At 40.5% G+C, this 19,629-nt stretch overlaps 1 protein-coding gene across 5 annotated transcripts in view; it reads left to right on the plus strand.

Annotated features, from left to right (window-relative positions):
- FANCM (FA complementation group M) overlaps nucleotides 1-19,409 on the plus strand; it is an 88,779-nt gene extending 69,370 nt beyond the window's left edge. Inside the window, exons 16-22 of one of the 5 annotated variants that reach the window (XM_036346967.1) lie at nucleotides 3,026-3,154; nucleotides 5,154-5,310; nucleotides 10,181-10,287; nucleotides 11,923-12,486; nucleotides 16,163-16,538; nucleotides 18,357-18,645; nucleotides 19,131-19,409. In XM_036346967.1, the coding sequence (XP_036202860.1) occupies nucleotides 3,026-3,154; nucleotides 5,154-5,310; nucleotides 10,181-10,287; nucleotides 11,923-12,486; nucleotides 16,163-16,538; nucleotides 18,357-18,645; nucleotides 19,131-19,269 (1,761 nt within the window). In that variant the 3' untranslated portion in view covers nucleotides 19,270-19,409. Of the gene's footprint in view, nucleotides 1-3,025; nucleotides 3,155-5,153; nucleotides 5,311-10,180; nucleotides 10,288-11,922; nucleotides 12,487-16,162; nucleotides 16,539-18,356; nucleotides 18,646-19,130 lie in introns of those variants that run through there. The other 4 variants (XM_036346960.1, XM_036346986.1, XM_036346975.1 and 1 more) reach the window with 4 other exon arrangements.
- Nucleotides 19,410-19,629: the final 220 nt, after the last annotated feature.

Here is a 19,629-nt window from a genome sequence, read left to right on the forward strand (position 1 = left end):
TAATCTTTTAAGTCGAATGATAAGAAAACAGAAACCCTTAGATTTTGGGAACTCTGTCAAGCTTCTTGAAGTTAAAACCTTATTAAATCTTAAGCACATGTGGCCTTAGGCAAGAGAAGGGAAAAGGGAAGGCATTGTCAACAGAGCTTGAAGAATGACACAGCTGGAAACAGCATCTCTTTATTAAATGGACTGTTCTACAAAGAGTGCCAGGAAGTGAAAACGGAGAAAAATCTGGATCCGTTTTTAGAAGGCCTTATTCTTTCATTTGCTTACTGAATGGTTTGAAAGGAGGAAAGGAAGGAGTCCAGTATGACTCTGGTGTTTGGCTTGGGCTCTTTGGCACATGTGTCATAAACCTAGAGAAGACAAGAAAGAATTGAGTTCAGTGTGGAACATGTTTGAGTTTGAGGTTTTTTGTTTGATAATGAAGTGTCAGTGTCTGGCAAGCATTGGTGACTATGAATATGAAGTTTGGGTAGGAGGCAGGTCTTATAGCTAATGAAATTCATTTGTCATCAGTTTATAGCTGGTAACTAAATTTTGAGATTAGGAAATCTTGTGTGTTTTAATTCGCTAATGAAATCTAGGATACTTTATGCAAAATTAATTAAAAATACAATCAGTTCATATTAATTTTTATACTTATATAAAACAAGAAAAGTCACTTTTATACTTATATAAAACAAGAAAAAGTCACTTTAATTGATTTACCAGAAATGAATAAAGCATTGATAATGTAATGAATCCATTTTAAACCAAAATTATTCCTTTTAATTGAAATGTTATTGATAAACTTTTTTTGAGTCTTTTGATTAGTTTTATATTATTCTGTAAAAGATATAGTGATAGGCCTCCCTAGTCAAAATTTGTTCTTCTTATAGTAGTTCTTTGATTTGAAAGGACTCCTGTATGTTTGAACTGATTTTGATACCTGTATTTATAGACCTAACTATAGGCCCGGTGCATGAAATTTCTGCATTGGTGGGGTCCCTAGGTCTGGCCAGCGATCACAGCCGATCAGGTTCCCTGCCTCCCCGCCTCCTCCTTCCCTCGCCGCCACCCATCCCCAGTTCCTTGTCCCAGCCCGGGGCTCAGCCCCAGATTCGGCAATCAGGACCTACCGGCAGCGGGGAGGGACCCAGGAAGTTGGCCAGCAGGCCTTGATCAGGTGATTGCCAACCACCACTGTAGTGGGTGGGCACCAGGGTGATCAGGGCCTGCATCTGGGGGGAGAGAACAGGGAGGTTGGCTGCTGGCCCTGAGGAGGGAGCCAGCCCCCCTGGGAAAGGGGCCGCATCTGCCCCCACCTACCCCTGGTTCCCCGTCCCAGCCCAGGGGCCCTGCTGGCCAGGGGGAGGTACCGGGAGGTTGGCTGGCAGGCCCCATCAGCGATCGAGGCTTGCAGGTTGGGGGCAGCTCCTGCATTGAGTATCTGCCCCCTGGTGGTCAGTGCATGTCATAGCGACCTGTCGTTCCAGTCATTTCATCATAATGGTCACTTAGGCTTTTATATATATAGATTATATTTTGTGAAATCCTCAGGATTTTCTAAAGGAAACAAGTTTCCATCAGATACATTTGATGTAATTGAATGAATGTTATAATAGTATTACATATATTGCCTAATTTAGTATTTTAGTACTTATCAATTCTTAAGTATTATGTATTTGTAACAGGGCTCTGGGTTGTGAGAATATTTTATTTTTCTAACAAGAAAATGTTAGGCCAACTTTAAAAAAGAAAATAAAAGCAACATCCTTTGAGAGTAGTAAATCCTATCTAATAATAGACAAACATGGTAATTGACCGTACCTTTGCTACGTCTCCCATTGGCTAATCAGCGAGATATGCAAATTAACCCAACCAAGATGGCAGCCGGCAGCCACGCAGCTGAAGTGAGCAGGAGGCTTGCTTGCTCCAGTGATGGAGGAAGCCAAGGTTCTCCGCCTGCCGTGAACCGGCTCTGAGCTCCGAAAGCAACAAAGTTTCAATTACAGAAGCTATACAAACCCCAGATACCTGCTTTCAACAGGCCGTGGCCACAGAGCTGGAGCAAGAAGGAACCCGGCTCTTAGCTCCAGTGACGGCAACAAAGTTTTAATTATAGAAACTAAACAAACCCCAGATACCTGCTTTCAGCAGGCCGTAGCCTCAGAGCTGGAGCGAGCAGGAGCCTGGCTCTCAGCTCCAGTGACGGCAACAAAGTTTGAATTATAGAAGGTAAATAAATCCCAGAATTAAAAAAAAAAAAAAAAAAGAGAGGTTGGGAGCTTCAGTTGCCGGCCAGCCTGAAAACAGCCCTCAGTCCCTCACCCAGACTGGCCAGGCACCCCAGTGGGGATCCCCACCCTAAAAGGGGTGTGGCCATCCTGAAAACAGCCATCAGCCCCTCATCCAGGCTGGCCAGGCACCCCAGTGGGGATCCCCACCCTGATCCAGGACACCCTTCAGGGCAAACCAGCCGGTCCTCACCCATAGAGTTCCCCACCCATAGAGGCACCAGGCCTCTATCCTATATAGTAAAAGGGTAATATGCAAACTGACCCTAACAGCAGAAGGACTGGGAATGACTGGTCACTATGACACACACTGACCACCAGGGGGAAGACGCTCAATGCAGGAGCTGCCCTTTGGTGGTCAGTGTGCTCTCACAGCGGGGAGCTCTGCTCAGCCACAAGCCAGGTTGCCAGTACAGCGGTGGTGGTGGTAGCCTCTCCTGCCTCCTCAACAGCACTAAGGATGTCCGACTGCAGCTTAGGCCTGCTCCCCGCTGGCAGTGGACATCCCCCGAGGGCTTCCGGGCTGCCAGAGGGATGTCTGATTGCCAGCTTAGGCCCAATCCTCTGGGGAGCAGGCCTAAGCCTGTAGGTGGTCATCCCTTGAGGGGTCCCAGACTGTGAGAGGGCACAGGCCAGGCTGAGGGACACCCTCCCAAGTGCACAAATTTTTGTGCACCGGGCCTTTAGTTAAGATATAATAACCCAATTATATTTTCTTATGCAATAATTTTATTGAATTATAGTTAGAATTGTCATCTAGTGATGAAAGTGAAGATTTTCCTGACCAACACTCACAATTAGAAGACTTCAAGGGTTGTAACATGAATTCCAAAAGAAGCACCAAAGTCCAAAAGAGACCGAGTCATCTGAAGGTAAACTTTTTTTAGTTTGTTTTACTATACTAGGGGCCCAGTGCACAAATTCATGCACCTTGAAAAGAACTGTGGGCCACAAGGCTGTGGTAGGCACAAGGGCGGGTCTTGGCCCATCTTTCGCACCCCTGTTCAGCCCCTCCTGCTGCGCCCCTGGTCCCCTGTCTGCCGGCCAGCCCCACTCCCGCTGCTGCCATGCCCATGTGCTGATGTGCAGCGATTGGGTCCAGCGTCAGCAGTGGCTGCCAGCGGGGGTGGCACCATCAGTGGGTGTGAGCGGCAGCAGGGGGAGGTGGAGAAGCCCTCAGGGGCAATCAGAGCCAGCAGTGTCACTCGCACCCACAGATGGCACCGAGTGATTGGGACCGGCACCAGGCACCGGCAGTGGGTGCGAGCAGTGGCTCCAGCGCTGGCTGTGGGTGCGAGCAGGGCCAGCACTGGCAGTGGGTGTGAGTGGGGCCAGTGCCAGCAGCAGGTGCAAGTGCTAGGCGGGACTGCAGTGCATGGGAACAAAGACTTTTCAGTAACCACCAGAGGCTCGCCCTGATGACAGTGACCAACGCCCCACCTTCGTCTGGTGCCTCTGCTCACCTGCTCCACCATCCCACCGTGGCCAATACCCACCATGTTCCACACACACCCCTGGTGATCAAAGCATGTCATAGCAACCAGTTGTTCGGTTGTTCCAGTTGTTCCACCATTTGGTTTGTTTGTACATTAGCCTTTTATTATATAGGATATGTATTTAAAGAACATTAGATTTTATACAGAAGTAAACTTCTCTCTATAATTTCTTTTTGTAACCCTTATCTGAGGATCTATATTTTTAAATATATTTTTATTGATTTCAAAGAGGAAAGGAAGGGAATGAGAGAGAATAATTGATCAGCTGCTCCCTGCACACCGGCTAGGGATGGAGCCCACAACCTGGTCATGTGCCCTGACCAGGAATTGAACCCTGACCTCCTGGTTCATAGGTTGATCCTCAACCACTGAGCCACGCTGGCTAGGCCTGAGGATAATTTTTCCATTGATTTTTAGAAAGAATGGGAAAGGAGAGGGTGAGAGGGAGAGAGAAACATCAGTGTTGAAAGAGACACATCTATTGGTTATCTTTTGCACACCCCCAACCAGCATCAAACCTATAATCCAGGTACGTGTCCTTGACAAGAATCGAACCTGAAACCCTTTGGTGTGTAGACCAACGTTGTAACCTTTGAGCCATGCCAGTCAGGACTCTATAATTTCTATATAGAAAAAAAATCCCAAAGTAAAAATATATTTTTACCCTACTTTTTTCTCAATTCCAATTTAAAAAGTACTTTTGTATTTTGAAACTATCATTGCAGTGTTGAGTTATTTTGAGTGGCTAAATGAAGAAACTAGTGTGTTGAGAATTTAAGATTCAAATTGAAGAAAATCTGAGGCAGAAATTTGAGTTTTAGAGTACTTGCTGTTTTTTTAAATTTTATTTTATTTATTGATTTTGAGAGAGAGAGGGGAAGAGAAACATTGATTTGTTTTTCCACTTATTTAATGCATTCGTTGGTTGATTCTTATATATGCTCTGACCAGGGTCAAACCTGCAATCTTGGCATATTGAGTTGACGTGCTAAACAATCATGTATATTGTTTTTCTTATTTCTATCCAGTATTTAAATCCTTGGAAAATAATTCTTAGCACCTTTTTTTTTTTTGATCAGTCCTTTTGTGGCAAATATTAAAACTGTAAGACCTGTCAGGAAACTTTATGCTTATTAGTAAAAGGAAAACATTCAATAAGCTGAAATGCTGACTTGTACTTATTTTACTAATAAGAATTATCAGAAGAAATTTAAATAGCTATGCTACTTTATCAAATCTTCTCGCAGTTTTCTGTTTTTATTTTTTGTCTTAAAAAGCATTGGGAAGAAATTCATTTTCCAGAAGTATTTCCAATTACTTAAGGAAAGTAAATGATTTTCTTATCAGTATCATCTTGTTTTCTAATTTGTCTTAGCTTGTAGCTAGGAAGTTTTTAGATGATCAAGCAGAACTTTCCCAAGAAGATGCAGAATGTGTTTCATCAGATGAAAATGATGATTCTGAAAATGAAAAAGATTCCTCATTACTTGACTTCTTAAATGATGAGACTCAACTTTCACAGGCCATAAATGGTAAATGATGCTTCTTTTTCTTTTAATTTTCAATGCTTTTAATGTGGTTTTAGTTAAATATTTTAGTTATTTTTCAAATAACCTTGACTTTAAAGGGAATTAAATTTGGTATGACTGAAATATTTGGTCATTTTCATTCAAATTCTATAATATTTGCTTTATTATTTGCTTTATTTTAGATTTGGTTATTTATAGGCTTTTGCTTATTTGATTATTTATCTCCAGAGCAACCTGGCTGACCCAGTATCAAATGTTTATATAACAAGTATGTAGTTCCTATTGTGTCTAGTACTATGTAACATTCTTGAGGAAGCTATATTAGTGAACAAAATGGACAAAAATCTCTGCCTTTAACGTTTGAATGGAAAGAGAGAAACAATACACATAATAACTAAATTATTTAGTATAAGATGAAAAATTTATAGAGAAATGAAAAAATGGAGTAAGTTGAGGTTTTGCAGGGGTTTGGAGGATTAATACTGAACAAGCTGTAATCCTATCTAATAAAAGAGAAACATGGTAATTGGCGTACGACCGCTACCCTTCCCATTGGCTAATCAGCAAGATATGCAAATTAACTGCCAGCCAAGATGGCGGCCAGCAGCCAGGCAGCTTGAAACTAACATGAGGCTTGCTTGCTTCAGTGATGGAGGAAACCAACGTTCCCCGCCTGCCTTGCAGGCCTCTGAACTTGCAGTTTGAAACATAGTTACAAATATAGAAGCTAAACAAAACCCCAGAAACCAGCCGAAACCGGTTTGGCTCAGTGGATGGAGCGTCAGCCTGCGGACTGAAAGGTCCCAGGTTCGATTCCGGTCAAGGGCATGTACCTGGGTTGCGGGCATATCCCCAGTGGGAGATGTGCAGGAGGCAACTGATTGATGTTTCTCTCATCGATGTTTCTGACTCTCTATCTCTCTCCCTTCCTTTCTGAAAAAAATCAATAAAATATATTAAAAAAAAAAAAAAAAAAAAAAAACAAACCCAGAAACCAGCTTTCAGCGAGCTGGGATCTCAGAGCTGGAGTTGATACAGAGTTTTGATTATAGAACCTAAACAAACCAGATACCAGCTTTCAGCAGTGGAGGCCTAAGAGCTGGAGCCTCAGAGCTAAAGCTGGCCCAGAATAAAAAAAAAAGAAAAAAAGGAGTGGTTGGGAGCTTCCGTCACCCGCCAGCCTGAAAACAGCCCTCAGCCCCTCACCCAGACTGGCCAGGCACCCCAGTGGGGACACCCACCCTGAAGGGTGTGTGACCAGCTGCAAACAGCCATCATCCCCTCACCCAGGCTGGCCAGGCACCACAGTGGGGACCCCCACCCTGATCCAGGACACCCTTCAGGGCAAACCAGCCGGCCCCCACACGTGCACCCTATATAGTAAAAGGGTAATATGCCTCCCAGCACCGGGATCAGCAGAGCCGCGAGGCCTCCCGGCACTGGGATCAGCGTGACAGGGGGCAGCGCCCAAACCCCCTGATCGCCCTGCGGCTCTGTGTGACAGGGGGTGGGGCCACAACCTCCCTATCGGCCCTGCTCTGTTCGTGACAGGGGAAGGCGCCCCAATCCCCTGATCAGCCCTGCTCTGTGCCTGATAGGGGGGAGCTCCCCAACCACCTGATTGGCCCTGCTCTGTGTGTGACAGGGCGTGTCGCCCCAACCCCCCCCCCCCCCCGCCCACACACACACACACACATGGGCCCTGCTCTGTGTGTGACGGGGTAGAGCCATAACCTCCCCTTCGGCCATGCCCTGAGTGTGACAGTGGCGGCGCCCCAACCCCCTGATCGGCCCTGCCCTGTGGGTGATAGAGGGCAGCACCCCAACCCCCTGATCCGCCCTGCTCTGTGCGTGACGGGGAGCTCCCCAACCCCCTGATCCGCCCTGCTCTGTGCGTGACAGGGTACGGAGCCCCACCCCCCTGATGGGCCCTGCTCTGTGCGTGAAAGGGGGCAGTGCCCCAACCCCCTGATTGGCCCTGCTCTGTGCATGGCAGGGTACGGAGCCCCAACCCCCCTGATGGGCTCTGCTTTGTGAGTGACAGGGGGCAGCGCCCCAACCCCCGGATTGGCCCTGCTCTGTGTGTGACGGGGTGGCGCTGCAACCTCCCCATTGACCCTGCCTTGAGTGTGACAGGGGGCGGTGCCCCAACCCCCCAATCGGCCCTGCTCTGAGCCCAACCAGGGGCTGCACCTAGGGATTGGGCCTGCCCTCTGCCACCCGGGAGCAGGCCTAAGTCAGCAGGTCGTTATCTCCCGAGGGGTCCCAGACTGTGAGAGGGCACAGGCCGGGCTGAGGGCCCCCCCCCCCCCCCCACCGAGTGCACAAATTTTTGTGCACCGGGCCTCTAGTTTTATATAAGGTATGGAGTGTAGACCTCATTGAGAAGGTGACACTTCATCAAACTGCAGAGGAGATGAAGAGGTTAGCAATATGGATTGTGCAAACAAGCTGAGGCACAAAGCTCACTTTGTTAAATTTGCCAAGGAGGGGAGATGTACTTTTGGTAAATACTCTCTCCAAACAGTGCTGGAGCAGATCTTATACACAATACATTAAAAGAAGATGAAAAAAAAAAAGAAGATTCAAATGGGCTATAACTGAAATGAGAAAGTTTCTGTTGGGCTTTTCAGTGTTTTGATCTTTTACAGATCCTGCCACTTATTCTGCTCTTATAATTCCTGATATAATTTAAGACAGCAAAGTTTCCCAAGGTCCATGCCTTTATTTTATTTTTTAATCTCTTTTAACAATTGATTTTATTTAATTAATTTATTTTAAATGTATTTTTATTGATTTTAGAGAGAGGAAGGGAGAGGAGATAAAAACATCAATGATGAGAATCATTGATCGGCTGCCTCCCTCATGCCCCCTACTGGGTATTGAGCCTGCAATCTGGGCTTGTGCCCTGACTGGGAATTGAACTGTGACCTCCTAGTTCATGGGTCGACACTCAACCACTGAGCCACTCCAGCCGGGCTTAAATTGATTTTAGAGAGAGAGAGATTGATTTGTTGTTCCACTTACTTATGCATTCATTGGTTGTTTCTTGTATGTGTCCTGACCCGAGATTGAACCCACAACCTTGGTGAACTGGGACTACCCTGCCAGTAACAGTTCTTGCCTTTAAAGGAAAAAGGTCTTAAAGACAAAGTTTTCAGTGCTATGTCATTGATACCGATATAATTTACAGAATAAGGTTGCTTGGTATTGTACTTGATACTTATTAATAGAAGTGGCTATTGCAGGTTTATAGGATAATCTGGTTGGAGAATATTGATGCATAGACAACAACCAGTATAAAGGTCCTGAGACAGGAGTGTGCCTGGCATGTTCAAGGAAGACATTGTGCCTAGAATTGAATGAGGAAGAGGGAGAGTAGTAGGAAGAGAGATCAGAGAGGTGCTGAGCAGCCAGCTCATGATTTGACTTATTGTAGCAGTGTCACTCTTCCTTCTGTGTTGAGAATGGCCTATAGGGGAGCAAAAGCGGAAGAGACCGTTTAGCAGGCTATAGCAGTAATCTAATCAAGGAGTGATAGTGGTTGCTACCAAGGTGTTGGCAGTGAGAGGGTGACAGAGATTGGATTCAGGATATGTACAGCTGACAGGATTTTCTTTGGATTAGAGAGGAAAAGAGGAGTCAGTGGGCTTGAGCACAGGGGGGATGTCGTTGCTGCTCTCTGACATTGGAAGGCTGCCTATGGAGCAGTGGGGTTGAAGAGTAGGGAGATCTGAAACTCCATGTTAGACACAGTATGTTTGAAATACGTAGGATTTCAAAGTGGGTTTTTTTAAACCTCAAAATTCACATTTTTTTCATGTTTCATTTTCAAGTACTCTTTGCTAAAACTGTACAAAATGAGAAGCATAGGAATCTCACGTTATGCTTAGTGAAAAAAGCCAGATTCAAAAGGCTACATACTATATACTTTAATTTATACAACATTTTGGAAAAAATAAAACTGTAGGGACAGTAAATAGATTATGGTTGCCATAACAATGCATTTGTCAAGACTCAGAACTGTACCCTAAAGAGTATGAATTTTACAGTATATAAATTATATCTAAAAACAATCTGAAACAAATGAAAAAAAACTCTCTGAAAGCTCCTTGATTTTGAATCCTTCTGAACATTAAACTGGAAGTAAGGGTCTCATTAAGTTTGTAGGGATGTAGCATGAGTCAGGAGGATATCTAATAGTTGAAGCTAGCTATGTAATGAAGACAAGGGAAATAGTATTAAAGAAAAATTTATATATCTTGTAGCAAGCACTATAGTCTTCAAATTAGTAGTCACCCCTCAAAATAGTTGATGTCAATTAATCACTCTAAAATGTAGGAGAAATGGGAAACAAAAATTAAGTTGCTTTCTGATTATAACCTTGAACATATAGGCATAAATAGAAAATCGTGTGCTTTTCAGATTTAACTTGACTGAAAATAATGCAACATACATACTATTGTGTGTGGTTTTTATTGTTTTTGACTGTTTTTTTGGCCTGGATTTCTTGTGTTTTACCGAATACTTTCTATAAATCAGCTACAGTTCTAAGGTCTCTGTATACACTTATTTTGTTCATGAAAAGGCACCATGCTAATCTTCATTTTCAGAGGAGAGAGATAGCTAAGGTAGAGCACTTAAGTAAATTGTCTGTGATCACCCAACTAGATGGTCTGATTTCAAACGCAAAACTTCTAACTGCATTTTAAATAATTGTTTTTAGACATCTTTTTATATATTAAAAGCGTTTTGTGTAAAATAATTCTACAAGGTTTGAATCATGTGAATTTGGAATAGGTCAAAGTTAAATACTTTTCTAGTTTTCATTTAAATCATTTTGCTATTTGAAATTCTTATTATCTTTACACAGATTCTGAAATGAGAGCTATTTACATGAAATCTGTGCACAGTCCATTGATGAGCAGTCGGTACAGAATGGTCCATAAGAAACATAAGAACATAAACATTTTCTCACAGGTATAAACTCCAGAGATATAGTAGAGAATTTCCTGAGGTGATGTTGAAATATTTTCCTATTAATGAAATCTCCATTTTATTTCTAAAACTAGACTATCAGAGTTAATTGGGTTAATTTCTGTTCTGAATTAGGAAGGTGGACTAAATGAATGCTCAAAATCCCTTTTAGTCCTTATTTTGATCAAATTATTCTTTCTTTAATTTTAGTTAATTAGCATATGCAATTAAATTATTTTCTAATTAGGAGAATGTTTAAAGGAAGTTCATCACCTACTAATTAAATTTTTTAAAAAGATGTTTTTATTGATTTTTTGAAGAGAGGGAGAAAGAAGGAGAGAGAGAAACATCCTTTGGTCGCCTCCCTCATGTGTCCCGACTGTGGATTGAACCTGAAACTGGGTATGTGCCCTCACCGGGAATCGAACTGGTAAGTTTTTGGTACGTGGGGGGGGCATTCAACCAACTGAGCCACACCAGCCAGGGCAACTAGTTAAATTTTTAAAAAATATATTTTTATTGATTTCAGAGAGGAAGGGAGAGGGAGAGAGATAGAAACATCAATGATGAAAGAGAATCATTAGCCCTAACCGGTTTGGCTCAGTGGATAGAGCGTCGGCCTGTGGACTGAAAGGTCCCAGGTTCCATTCCGGTCAAGGGCATGTGCCTTGGTTGCGGGCACATCCCCAGTAGGGAGTGTGCAGGAGGCAGCTGGTTGATGTTTCTCTCTCATCGATGTTTCTAACTCTCTATCCCTCTCCCTTCGTCTCTGTGAAAAATCAATAAAATATATATAAAAAAAAGAGAGAATCATTAATTGGTTGCCTCCTGCATGCCCCCTACCTGGGATGGAGCCTGACCAGGAATTGAACTGTGACCTCCTTGTTCATGGGTTGATGCTCAACCACTGAGCCATACTGGCTGGGCTAAATTTTTAATTCTTATATGTTGAAACTTTTTTTCATAAAAATGTTAATTCTAAAAATTATAGATTATTTTTTATTTATGGTTAACATTTTTATATTAGTCTTATTTGTTTATAAATTGACATGTTCAGCTGGGTAATATAGTCATTCATTTTTTTTCATGTCCATTGTCTTTATTATATAGCACTTACCACATTGCTTATATATTACTGTTTATTTTTTCTGGCTACCTACACTAGACTGTTAAGTTCTAGAGGGAAGAGAGTTATATTGTTTTTATCTCCAAAGTCCCTACTTTCTTCCACAAAGACTATACTCAGTATATGTTAGTTGAACAAATGACTGAATTAATAAAGTTAAATAAGTATTGATAAATATCTCATGTATTTAAAAGAATATGTTAACTACAGGCTGATTTTATGAAAGAAATTTGTAATTTTCCCCCATTAATTTCAGGAGAAAAAGGGAGAGAGAGAGAGAGAGAGAGAGAGAGAGAGAGAGAGAAACATCAATGATGGGAGAGAATCATTGATTGGCTGCCTCCTGCACACCCCCTACAGGTGGGGAAAGGGGGTGAGATCGAGCCCGCAGCAACCCAGGCATGTGCCCTTGGCCTGAATTGATCATGGGACACTTTAGTCGGCAGGCCGAAGCTCTGTCCACTGAGCCAAACCCTAGGGCATGTAATTTCTTATTTGTATTTTTATTGTAGATTCCTGAACAAGATGAAACCTATTTAGAAGACAGTTTTTGTGTTAATGAAGAGGAGTCTTGCAAAAGTCAATCAAGTGAAGAAGTGTCTGTTGATTTTAATTTAATAACTGAAGATTGCTTTGCAAATGGGAGTAAAAAATATAAAACCCGACGTTCAGTAAAGCTAAAACAAAAGAAGATGGGACCGAATTGTGCACGTTCAAAAAAGAAATTATCCAGAATTATTTTACTGGATGATTCAAGTGAGGAGGAAAACAATGTAAATGATAAAACAGAATCCAATATTGTGATTAACCCAAGCACTTTTAGAAAGAGCAAACAACAGGACCATGGTTTGAATTCAGTGTATTCTGGGTCTTCCTTGCAGTCCAAGGACCATTCTAATCCAATTGTTAATCAATTGCCAAAGCAGAGACAACAGACACTGCTTAATGTAAAGGATATGGCTTCTTATGCCTCGGGCTCCAAACCTCAGAGCCGAAATAAAATTGAATCTTTCTCACCATCATTCACTGCTGTTGATTCACAGAAGGACTGTAGAAATTTTCCAATTCAGTTGAAGGTATGGAGCAAAGTAGAGGAAAAAGCCTTCATATGTTTACCAAAAGTTGTTTTTGTTTTGTTTTCCTTTCTTGTATGTTTGTGTTAAATAACTAGGTCAAAGAAAAATTAGCTAATGTTGAAATTCTTCAAATAAGAAAATAGCACATTAAATTTTATGGGTAATTCAGATATGGGTGCTTAGGTTATAATTTTTTAAATATGGTAATAGTTTTCTTAATAACACTGTAAGGAAACTTGCTAATTTCATTAAAAGGCTGTAGAAAAATGAGCTTTCTGCAAGGTAAATTTAATAGAAATTACATACTCAGAACTAGGCCCAGCACCCTGATTAACTTTTCTTTCCCCCACTTAAGGCTTCAGGTATGTAACTCATCTCTTTATTGGGGAGAGGAGTTTAGGGGCACTACCTAATTTCCTTCCTTTCAGAATGGCTGAGAAGTCCAGTTTCCAGCTTCCCCTATCTTGCTGTTGCTTAAATAATCCTTAACACCATTTTCAGTTTTTAAGAGTTTATAGTTAAGTAGTTTTACTAAAATAGGGATTAGAGTCATAGTACTAGGAATTCCCTAACTGTAAATATTGATTTATTTCCTTAATTTTCATTTAGGAGTGAGACCTAGACCCAGACTTCTATTTCTCTTTTATTCCAGGTATTTCAGTCCATTCTGCTTTACCAATATGCTACAATGTCCACACAACAGCTCTCAAATTGGCCAGTTTTAAATTGTCCTCAGGCTTTTATTGCCCAAAGTTATTTCTCAAAGGTACAATTAGGATAAAGGTAACTAGATTGCATTTTATAATAGATTGGAGATCAATTTCTCTGAGCCTCAGTTTCCTCAGCTATAGTACACAGATAGTAATCCCAAGGGTCACGGTAGGTAATATATGCACAGTACTTCGAAGGCCTGTAAGCACTGTCTACATTTCCACTGTGGCATGCTCTAACTGAAAAACAGGCGTAGGCTAGTAATACTGAGAGGATTGTGGAAAAGATACACAGATTTTAACAGGAATGGGTTTTAAATTTTCTTCTGTACCTAGTACTACAATTCTAGAAAATATGATTCTTTATACTTGAAATTAGAAGGGGAAAGAATTTGAGGTAAATTTGAGTAGACAGAACATAAACTAAGTATCTGTCAAAAACTGTACTTTGTCATGTATATTGCAAACAGCATTCCTTGTCTGTCATTTACCTTTTTCTTTTGTTTGTAGTAGTTTTGCCATAGGAAGAGGTACTTTTTTATACAGTTGTTTGTTTTGTTTTTAGTGGCCATTTCTTCATTACACTTATTCTTTTTTGTGTTTTGAAATTGAATATTGAATGTATTTTAAAGATTAGTTCTGAGTGATTATGACGTCTGTATTTAGCTTAGGAGGTCAGAAGCTGGAAAGAGCATTGTTCTCTTCCGTGTAACAATAACCATTAAAAAATCCAGATAATCTACAATATCAGAGATTTATTTTTATTGGAGTTGAGGTTGCAGGACAACCAGTTAGTCTGATATCTAAGGAGAGACAAGTGCTTTCAATGAGAGACTTGGGAGAGTCACTGGGCACTGTACTATCTGGAAAGAAGAATTTAGCTAAAACTTAACTGCAAAAGGCAGTGAACTAGCATGAGCGTTTAGAATCCCTGGAAGTTGCAGACATAAGGGGAATTTGCAACCACTCGTGCACTCTTCTTCACAGACTCACCAGGTGTTCACAGGGAAGACAAATTCAGAAAACCTTTTTCCTCCTGCAGGAAGTGATCAGCAGTTCCTGTGGAGAAGGCACCAAAACTCATTGTTCCTTCTCCCCTATGGAACAAACAGCTTTAAGCTTTAAGCCATTAGGGATAGAGCAGCAAACCCTAAGGGCTTAGGCCAGTGGTTCTCAACCTTCCTAATGCCACAACCCTTTAATACAGTTCCTCATGTTGTGGTGACCCCCAACCATAACATTATTTTCGCTGCTACTTCATAACTATAATTTTGCTACTGTTATGAATCGTAATGTAAATATCTGATATGCAGGATGTATTTTCTTTGTTACAAATTGAGCATAATTAAAGCATAATGATTAATCACAAAAACAATATGTAATTATATTTGTGTTTTCCGATGGTCTTAGGCGACCCCTGTGAAAGGGTCGTTCAACCCCCAAAGGGGTCACGACCCACAGGTTGAGAACCGCTGGCTTAGGCAAAGACCCTTTGCAGATGGAGGAAGGAAGACAACAACAACAAAATTCCATAGTCGAGAAAGTGTCAGGAAAACATCTTGGGCTAGAACATTAGGGATCTCCAGTCCCTAGGAGGCAGGGCAAGATCACTGAGAAGGTTCCACCTCTGAGACTGGGACACAAGTCCTGCTCAAGACAGGCTGAACCAGGACAATATGAATACCCCCCACTACCCTTCCCTCACTATCCTCTCCCCACTCCTGGCCCCAACAAGATGCTCCTAGTGCTCCCTCCAACCAGGCTAGCAAGCACTAAGTAACAAATAAAAGCAATCTGCTGACTGGAATGACAGAATGGGAAGAGAAGCTTTCTGAGGCTCAGGCTCACAGAGAAGACCTACAGCTGGGAGAACATTTAGAAAAATTATCTGGCAACTCACCCAACCCTAATTACAAAGTAGCACTACCAAGTTTAAAGCCTCTGGTTGTACCTAGAGTAATCATAGCAATAAGAAAATCCAAACCCAACGAAATGTTTGACTAGGTTTACTCAACCACACACCCAAAGTAAGGCCTCGCAAAAGAAAAGCATACCTGTTTCTAAGCCTAAATACTATTTGTTCAGTTACTGCTGTCCTACACAAGATGTTTGGATTTCAACCAAAAGTTGCAAAGTACATAAGAGGAAGAAAAAAACACATGCTTAAGAACCACACTCCCGATATGACCTATCAGAATCAGACAGGGAATTTAAAATAGCCAGGATTTATATGTTGAAGGCTTAAACAAAAAATGCATGAATAGATAGGGAATATCACCTAAGAAATGAAAAATATAAAGAATAATAAAGTGGAAATGCTAGAAATGGAAAACATGGTAAAAGAGATAAAGGTTGTCTTCAATGTGCCCATCATAGACCCAATACAGCCATAAAAACAACCAACAAATGTAAAGCAAGGACAATAGAAATTACCCAAGCTGAGAAACACAGAGTGAAAAAACGAATGGAGCATCCAAAAGCTGTGGGACTGTATCAATAGGCTAACATACATGTAATTGGAATTAAGAGCAAAGAGGGTAAGAGATATATTTGAACAGGCAGTGGCTGAGAATTTTCCAAAATTAATGAGCATTGGTATACAAGTATATGAATCTGTTTTGACTACTTTGGGAAAGAATTTCCACCTAGGAGTGGAATTACTGGGTCATATGGTAATTCTGTGTTTAACTTTTGGAGGCTATACCATTTTATATTCCCACCAGCAATGTATGTTCAAGTTTTTTCACATTCTCAACACACACACACACACACACACACACACACCCTTTTTAAAAATATTGTAGTTGTCCTACTAGGTTTCTGTGAATGGCAGCTTGGTTCTTCATCTATATAGTTGGTTTGGTCATGTTGAAGAAAAAAGAGTATCAATAAAGAAAATCATCTTCAGGCTTATGGTGCTAACATATATTTAACCTGTTTATAATCGATGTTTTCTACATTTTCAGGTTGGTAGTTCTTTGGAAGATTCTAGCACTTCAACAACTTACAATTCCAACTCAAGACCATGTTTGGCTGGCACACATGCTTCTTTTAGACTCCCACAGGAAGGCCAGAGAACTTGTATTCTTGTAGACAGCCGTGAAATCACTTCTGGTTCAGAAATAATTTCTTCCCTAAGAGCAATTCATGGCTTTCAAGTAGAGGTTTGTCCTCTTAATGGTTGTGATTACATTGTGAGTAACCGCATGGTGGTGGAAAGGAGGTATCAATCTGAGATGCTAAACAGTATTAATAAAAACAAGTTCATTGACCAGATCCAGTACCTACAGAGCATGTTTGAAAGAATATGTGTGATTGTGGAAAAGGACAGAGAAAAAACAGGTTTGTATTTTTAAATGTTTGTTTATAAATCTGTAAAGGAACTTGATTAAATTAGTTCAATCTATTGTCAGGATGTGGAAAGCTCTTACAATACCTGACTCATTTCATATGTACATAATGTTTTTCAGTAGTCATTGTGTTTAAATGCAGCTTATGAATTGAAGGGTGATAAATTGAAGGCAAGTGAACCAAGCATAAGTCTTTTTAAGGTGCCCCAGAAAAAATGAGGGCCTTAAATAAAGCAGTGGCGGGGAAAAAGCATTCAGGAGTTTTAGGAAGCAGTATTAACAGGAGTTGGTGGGGTTACTCTTAAATTGACTAATTTCTTGGTTATTGGACAGTTAGGTAGTGGTGCTGTTTATTGATATTATAAACATGAGAAGCAGATTTGAGGGACAAGATTGAGTTCTCAATAGGTCACTGAAATGGATGCCGAGGATGCATTTGGAAATGCAGGACTGGAGCTTCATTTGGGGAATTACTATGGGAGTCACTGAGAATAGTGAAAGGATCATGGGAAATGAAATAAAAAAATGCACTGAGTTCTGGTGTCTACATCTATGTGATGTTGCATTGAAAAATCACTCCCTCTGAGGAGTTAATATACTTGTGATGTTATGAGGATTAAGTGAAATCATGTAGGTGAAAGTGACTATTCAAGAATTCAAGATTGTACAGTCATTAAGTAAAAGGAAAAAATGTAGTTTATGTAAAACACTAGAGGCCCGATGCACGAAATTCATGTAAGAGTAGGCCTTCCTTCCCCCGGCTGCTGGCACTGGCTTCCCTCTGGCACCCGGGACCCAGACTTCCCTCACAGCCCCGGCTTTGTCTGGAAGGTTGTCCAGAAGGACATCCCTCTTGCAATCCGGGACCATTGGCTCCTAACCACTCATCTGCCTGCCGGCCTGATCCCCCTAACTGCTCTCCCCGGCCAGCCTGATCACCCCTAACCGCCCCTGCCTTGGCCCCGCCACCATGGCTTTGTCTGGAAGGGCATCTGGAAGGTTGTCCTGAAGATGTCTGGTCTAATTAGCATATTACCCTTTTATAGTATAGATTTGTTTGATAATTGAACAATGTATACCTTTTTATCCCCATGCTTTCACTGGTGAACCACGTGATCTTGGACAAATAACTGTATCATTCAGTAATCCTTTTTATTTTTTAGTTTAACAATTGAGGGCTTTAGATTAGGTGATCTCTTGGGTTCTTTTACTTCTAAAATTCAGCAATTTAATCTTTATCAACATAGTTTGTAGTATATTGGGGAGTAATATGTCAAAAGTTATAGAAAAGTACCTTTCTTTGGCATATAAAGAATGCCCAAAAGAAAATATAGGTAATATGTGGAAAGAAAATAAATGGGAAAGTTAGGGGAGTAAATTAATAGGCAAGAGTTAAAGATAACATTAAAATGGGTGTGTAGAGTATTGAGTTACTCTTGGAATAAATACATAAGATAATTTTGTATCAGTTAAACTGAGTTCATCATTGCTAGTAGCATTATGAAAAATTTTATTAGAGTCAAGTAATGTGGCCTTGGCTTTAGGAATGAATTATCTACGAATATAAGCTCTTCCCTGCCTACCCACCTTCCTATGTTGATTCCAATTCAAGACACTCATAAAGACAGTTTCCATATTTTATCTCAGAACCTTTAAATCTTTAGCTCTAGGGTTTGTCAATATCATAAATAATGTGGCACTAGTTTTTTTTTTTTAATGGTGTAGATCTTGGGATTTTAATATATAGTATTCTGATTCTAGTTAATGTAAGTTACTAATGTTTGCATTTTCCTAAACATGAAATATTTAGGAGACACATCCAGGATGTTTAAGAGAACAAAGAGCTATGACAACCTGCTGACTACCTTAATTGGTGCTGGAATTCGAATTCTTTTCAGTTCCTGCCAAGAAGAAACTGCAGATTTGCTAAAGGAACTGTCTTTAGTGGAGCAAAGAAAGAATGTTGGTATTCAAGTTCCAACAGTGAACAGTAATAAATGTGAAGCACTTCAATTTTATCTAAGTATTCCCAATGTAAGTTATATAACTGCATTAAATATGTGTCACCAGTTTTCTTCTGTTAAAAAGATGACCAACAGGTATGTTTGTTTTAATATTTTTAAATGGTTACATTTAAATGATTCTTAGAAGCATTTTATGGAAATTTTAATATATTTTTTAAAAGGTATAGGCTAGTCTGTTAGAGTATTTCATTCAGTAGAGACTTTTTTCTTGCCAACATGTAAGTCACTGCATGAAGCTGAGACCATTAATTGGGGGGGAAGGAGGGGCCGCAGGAGACAGACATTGTCTTTGAAGAGTTTAGAGCTCTATAGGAAACTAGACAGAGAGCATTTACATGGAATGTTGTAATTTAGCACTTCTAGGAAGAGATGATTTTCTTAAAGGCTTTTATGTTTGGTGTTCTTTAAGCAAGATAATAAAGTTTATAAGTCAAAAGTTCTAGTGTAATTTTTTTTTTTAGAGATTAAAGTGAAAGTTTATTAGTGAAACAGCGAGAGAAGGGCTACTCTACAGATAGAGCAGCCATGTAATGTTTTTCTTGGTCTAATTTATTTTTCAGCTCACCTCAAGAAATCTCCATGTATGCACAAGTAACTCATCAAAAGGCTGAGGAGATCTATAGGTATATTCACTATGTATTTGATGTGCAAATGATACCAAATGGCCTTAACCAAAGTAGATTGGAATCTGATGCATGACCAGACCACTCAAAGGTGCAGTTATCAAAGAACTCTCACAACACTAAATGTACTTCAATAATCATTGCTGTGGTTTGTGATTATCAGTTTAAAATATGTAAATAAGAGAACATATCCATATCTACTATTTTATATTCTGTATATTTTTATTTATATGTTATATTTTTAAAAATATGTATAATAATCATTTGGTTAACTGGACTATGAAACTATGTTTATTGAATAATAAAAGGTCATTGAAGGTGCAATTAAGAAAGTAAAAGCTAGAGTTCGAGATATATTTTGAAATTTTTCCAAAGATTTTTGTACTATCAACATTTGTTAGCATAATAGGTTGATGCATCTGATCACTGCCAACTT

This window comes from Myotis myotis, unplaced genomic scaffold, assembly GCF_014108235.1.
Source record: "Myotis myotis isolate mMyoMyo1 unplaced genomic scaffold, mMyoMyo1.p scaffold_m19_p_1, whole genome shotgun sequence".
Taxonomy (NCBI): domain Eukaryota; kingdom Metazoa; phylum Chordata; class Mammalia; order Chiroptera; family Vespertilionidae; genus Myotis; species Myotis myotis.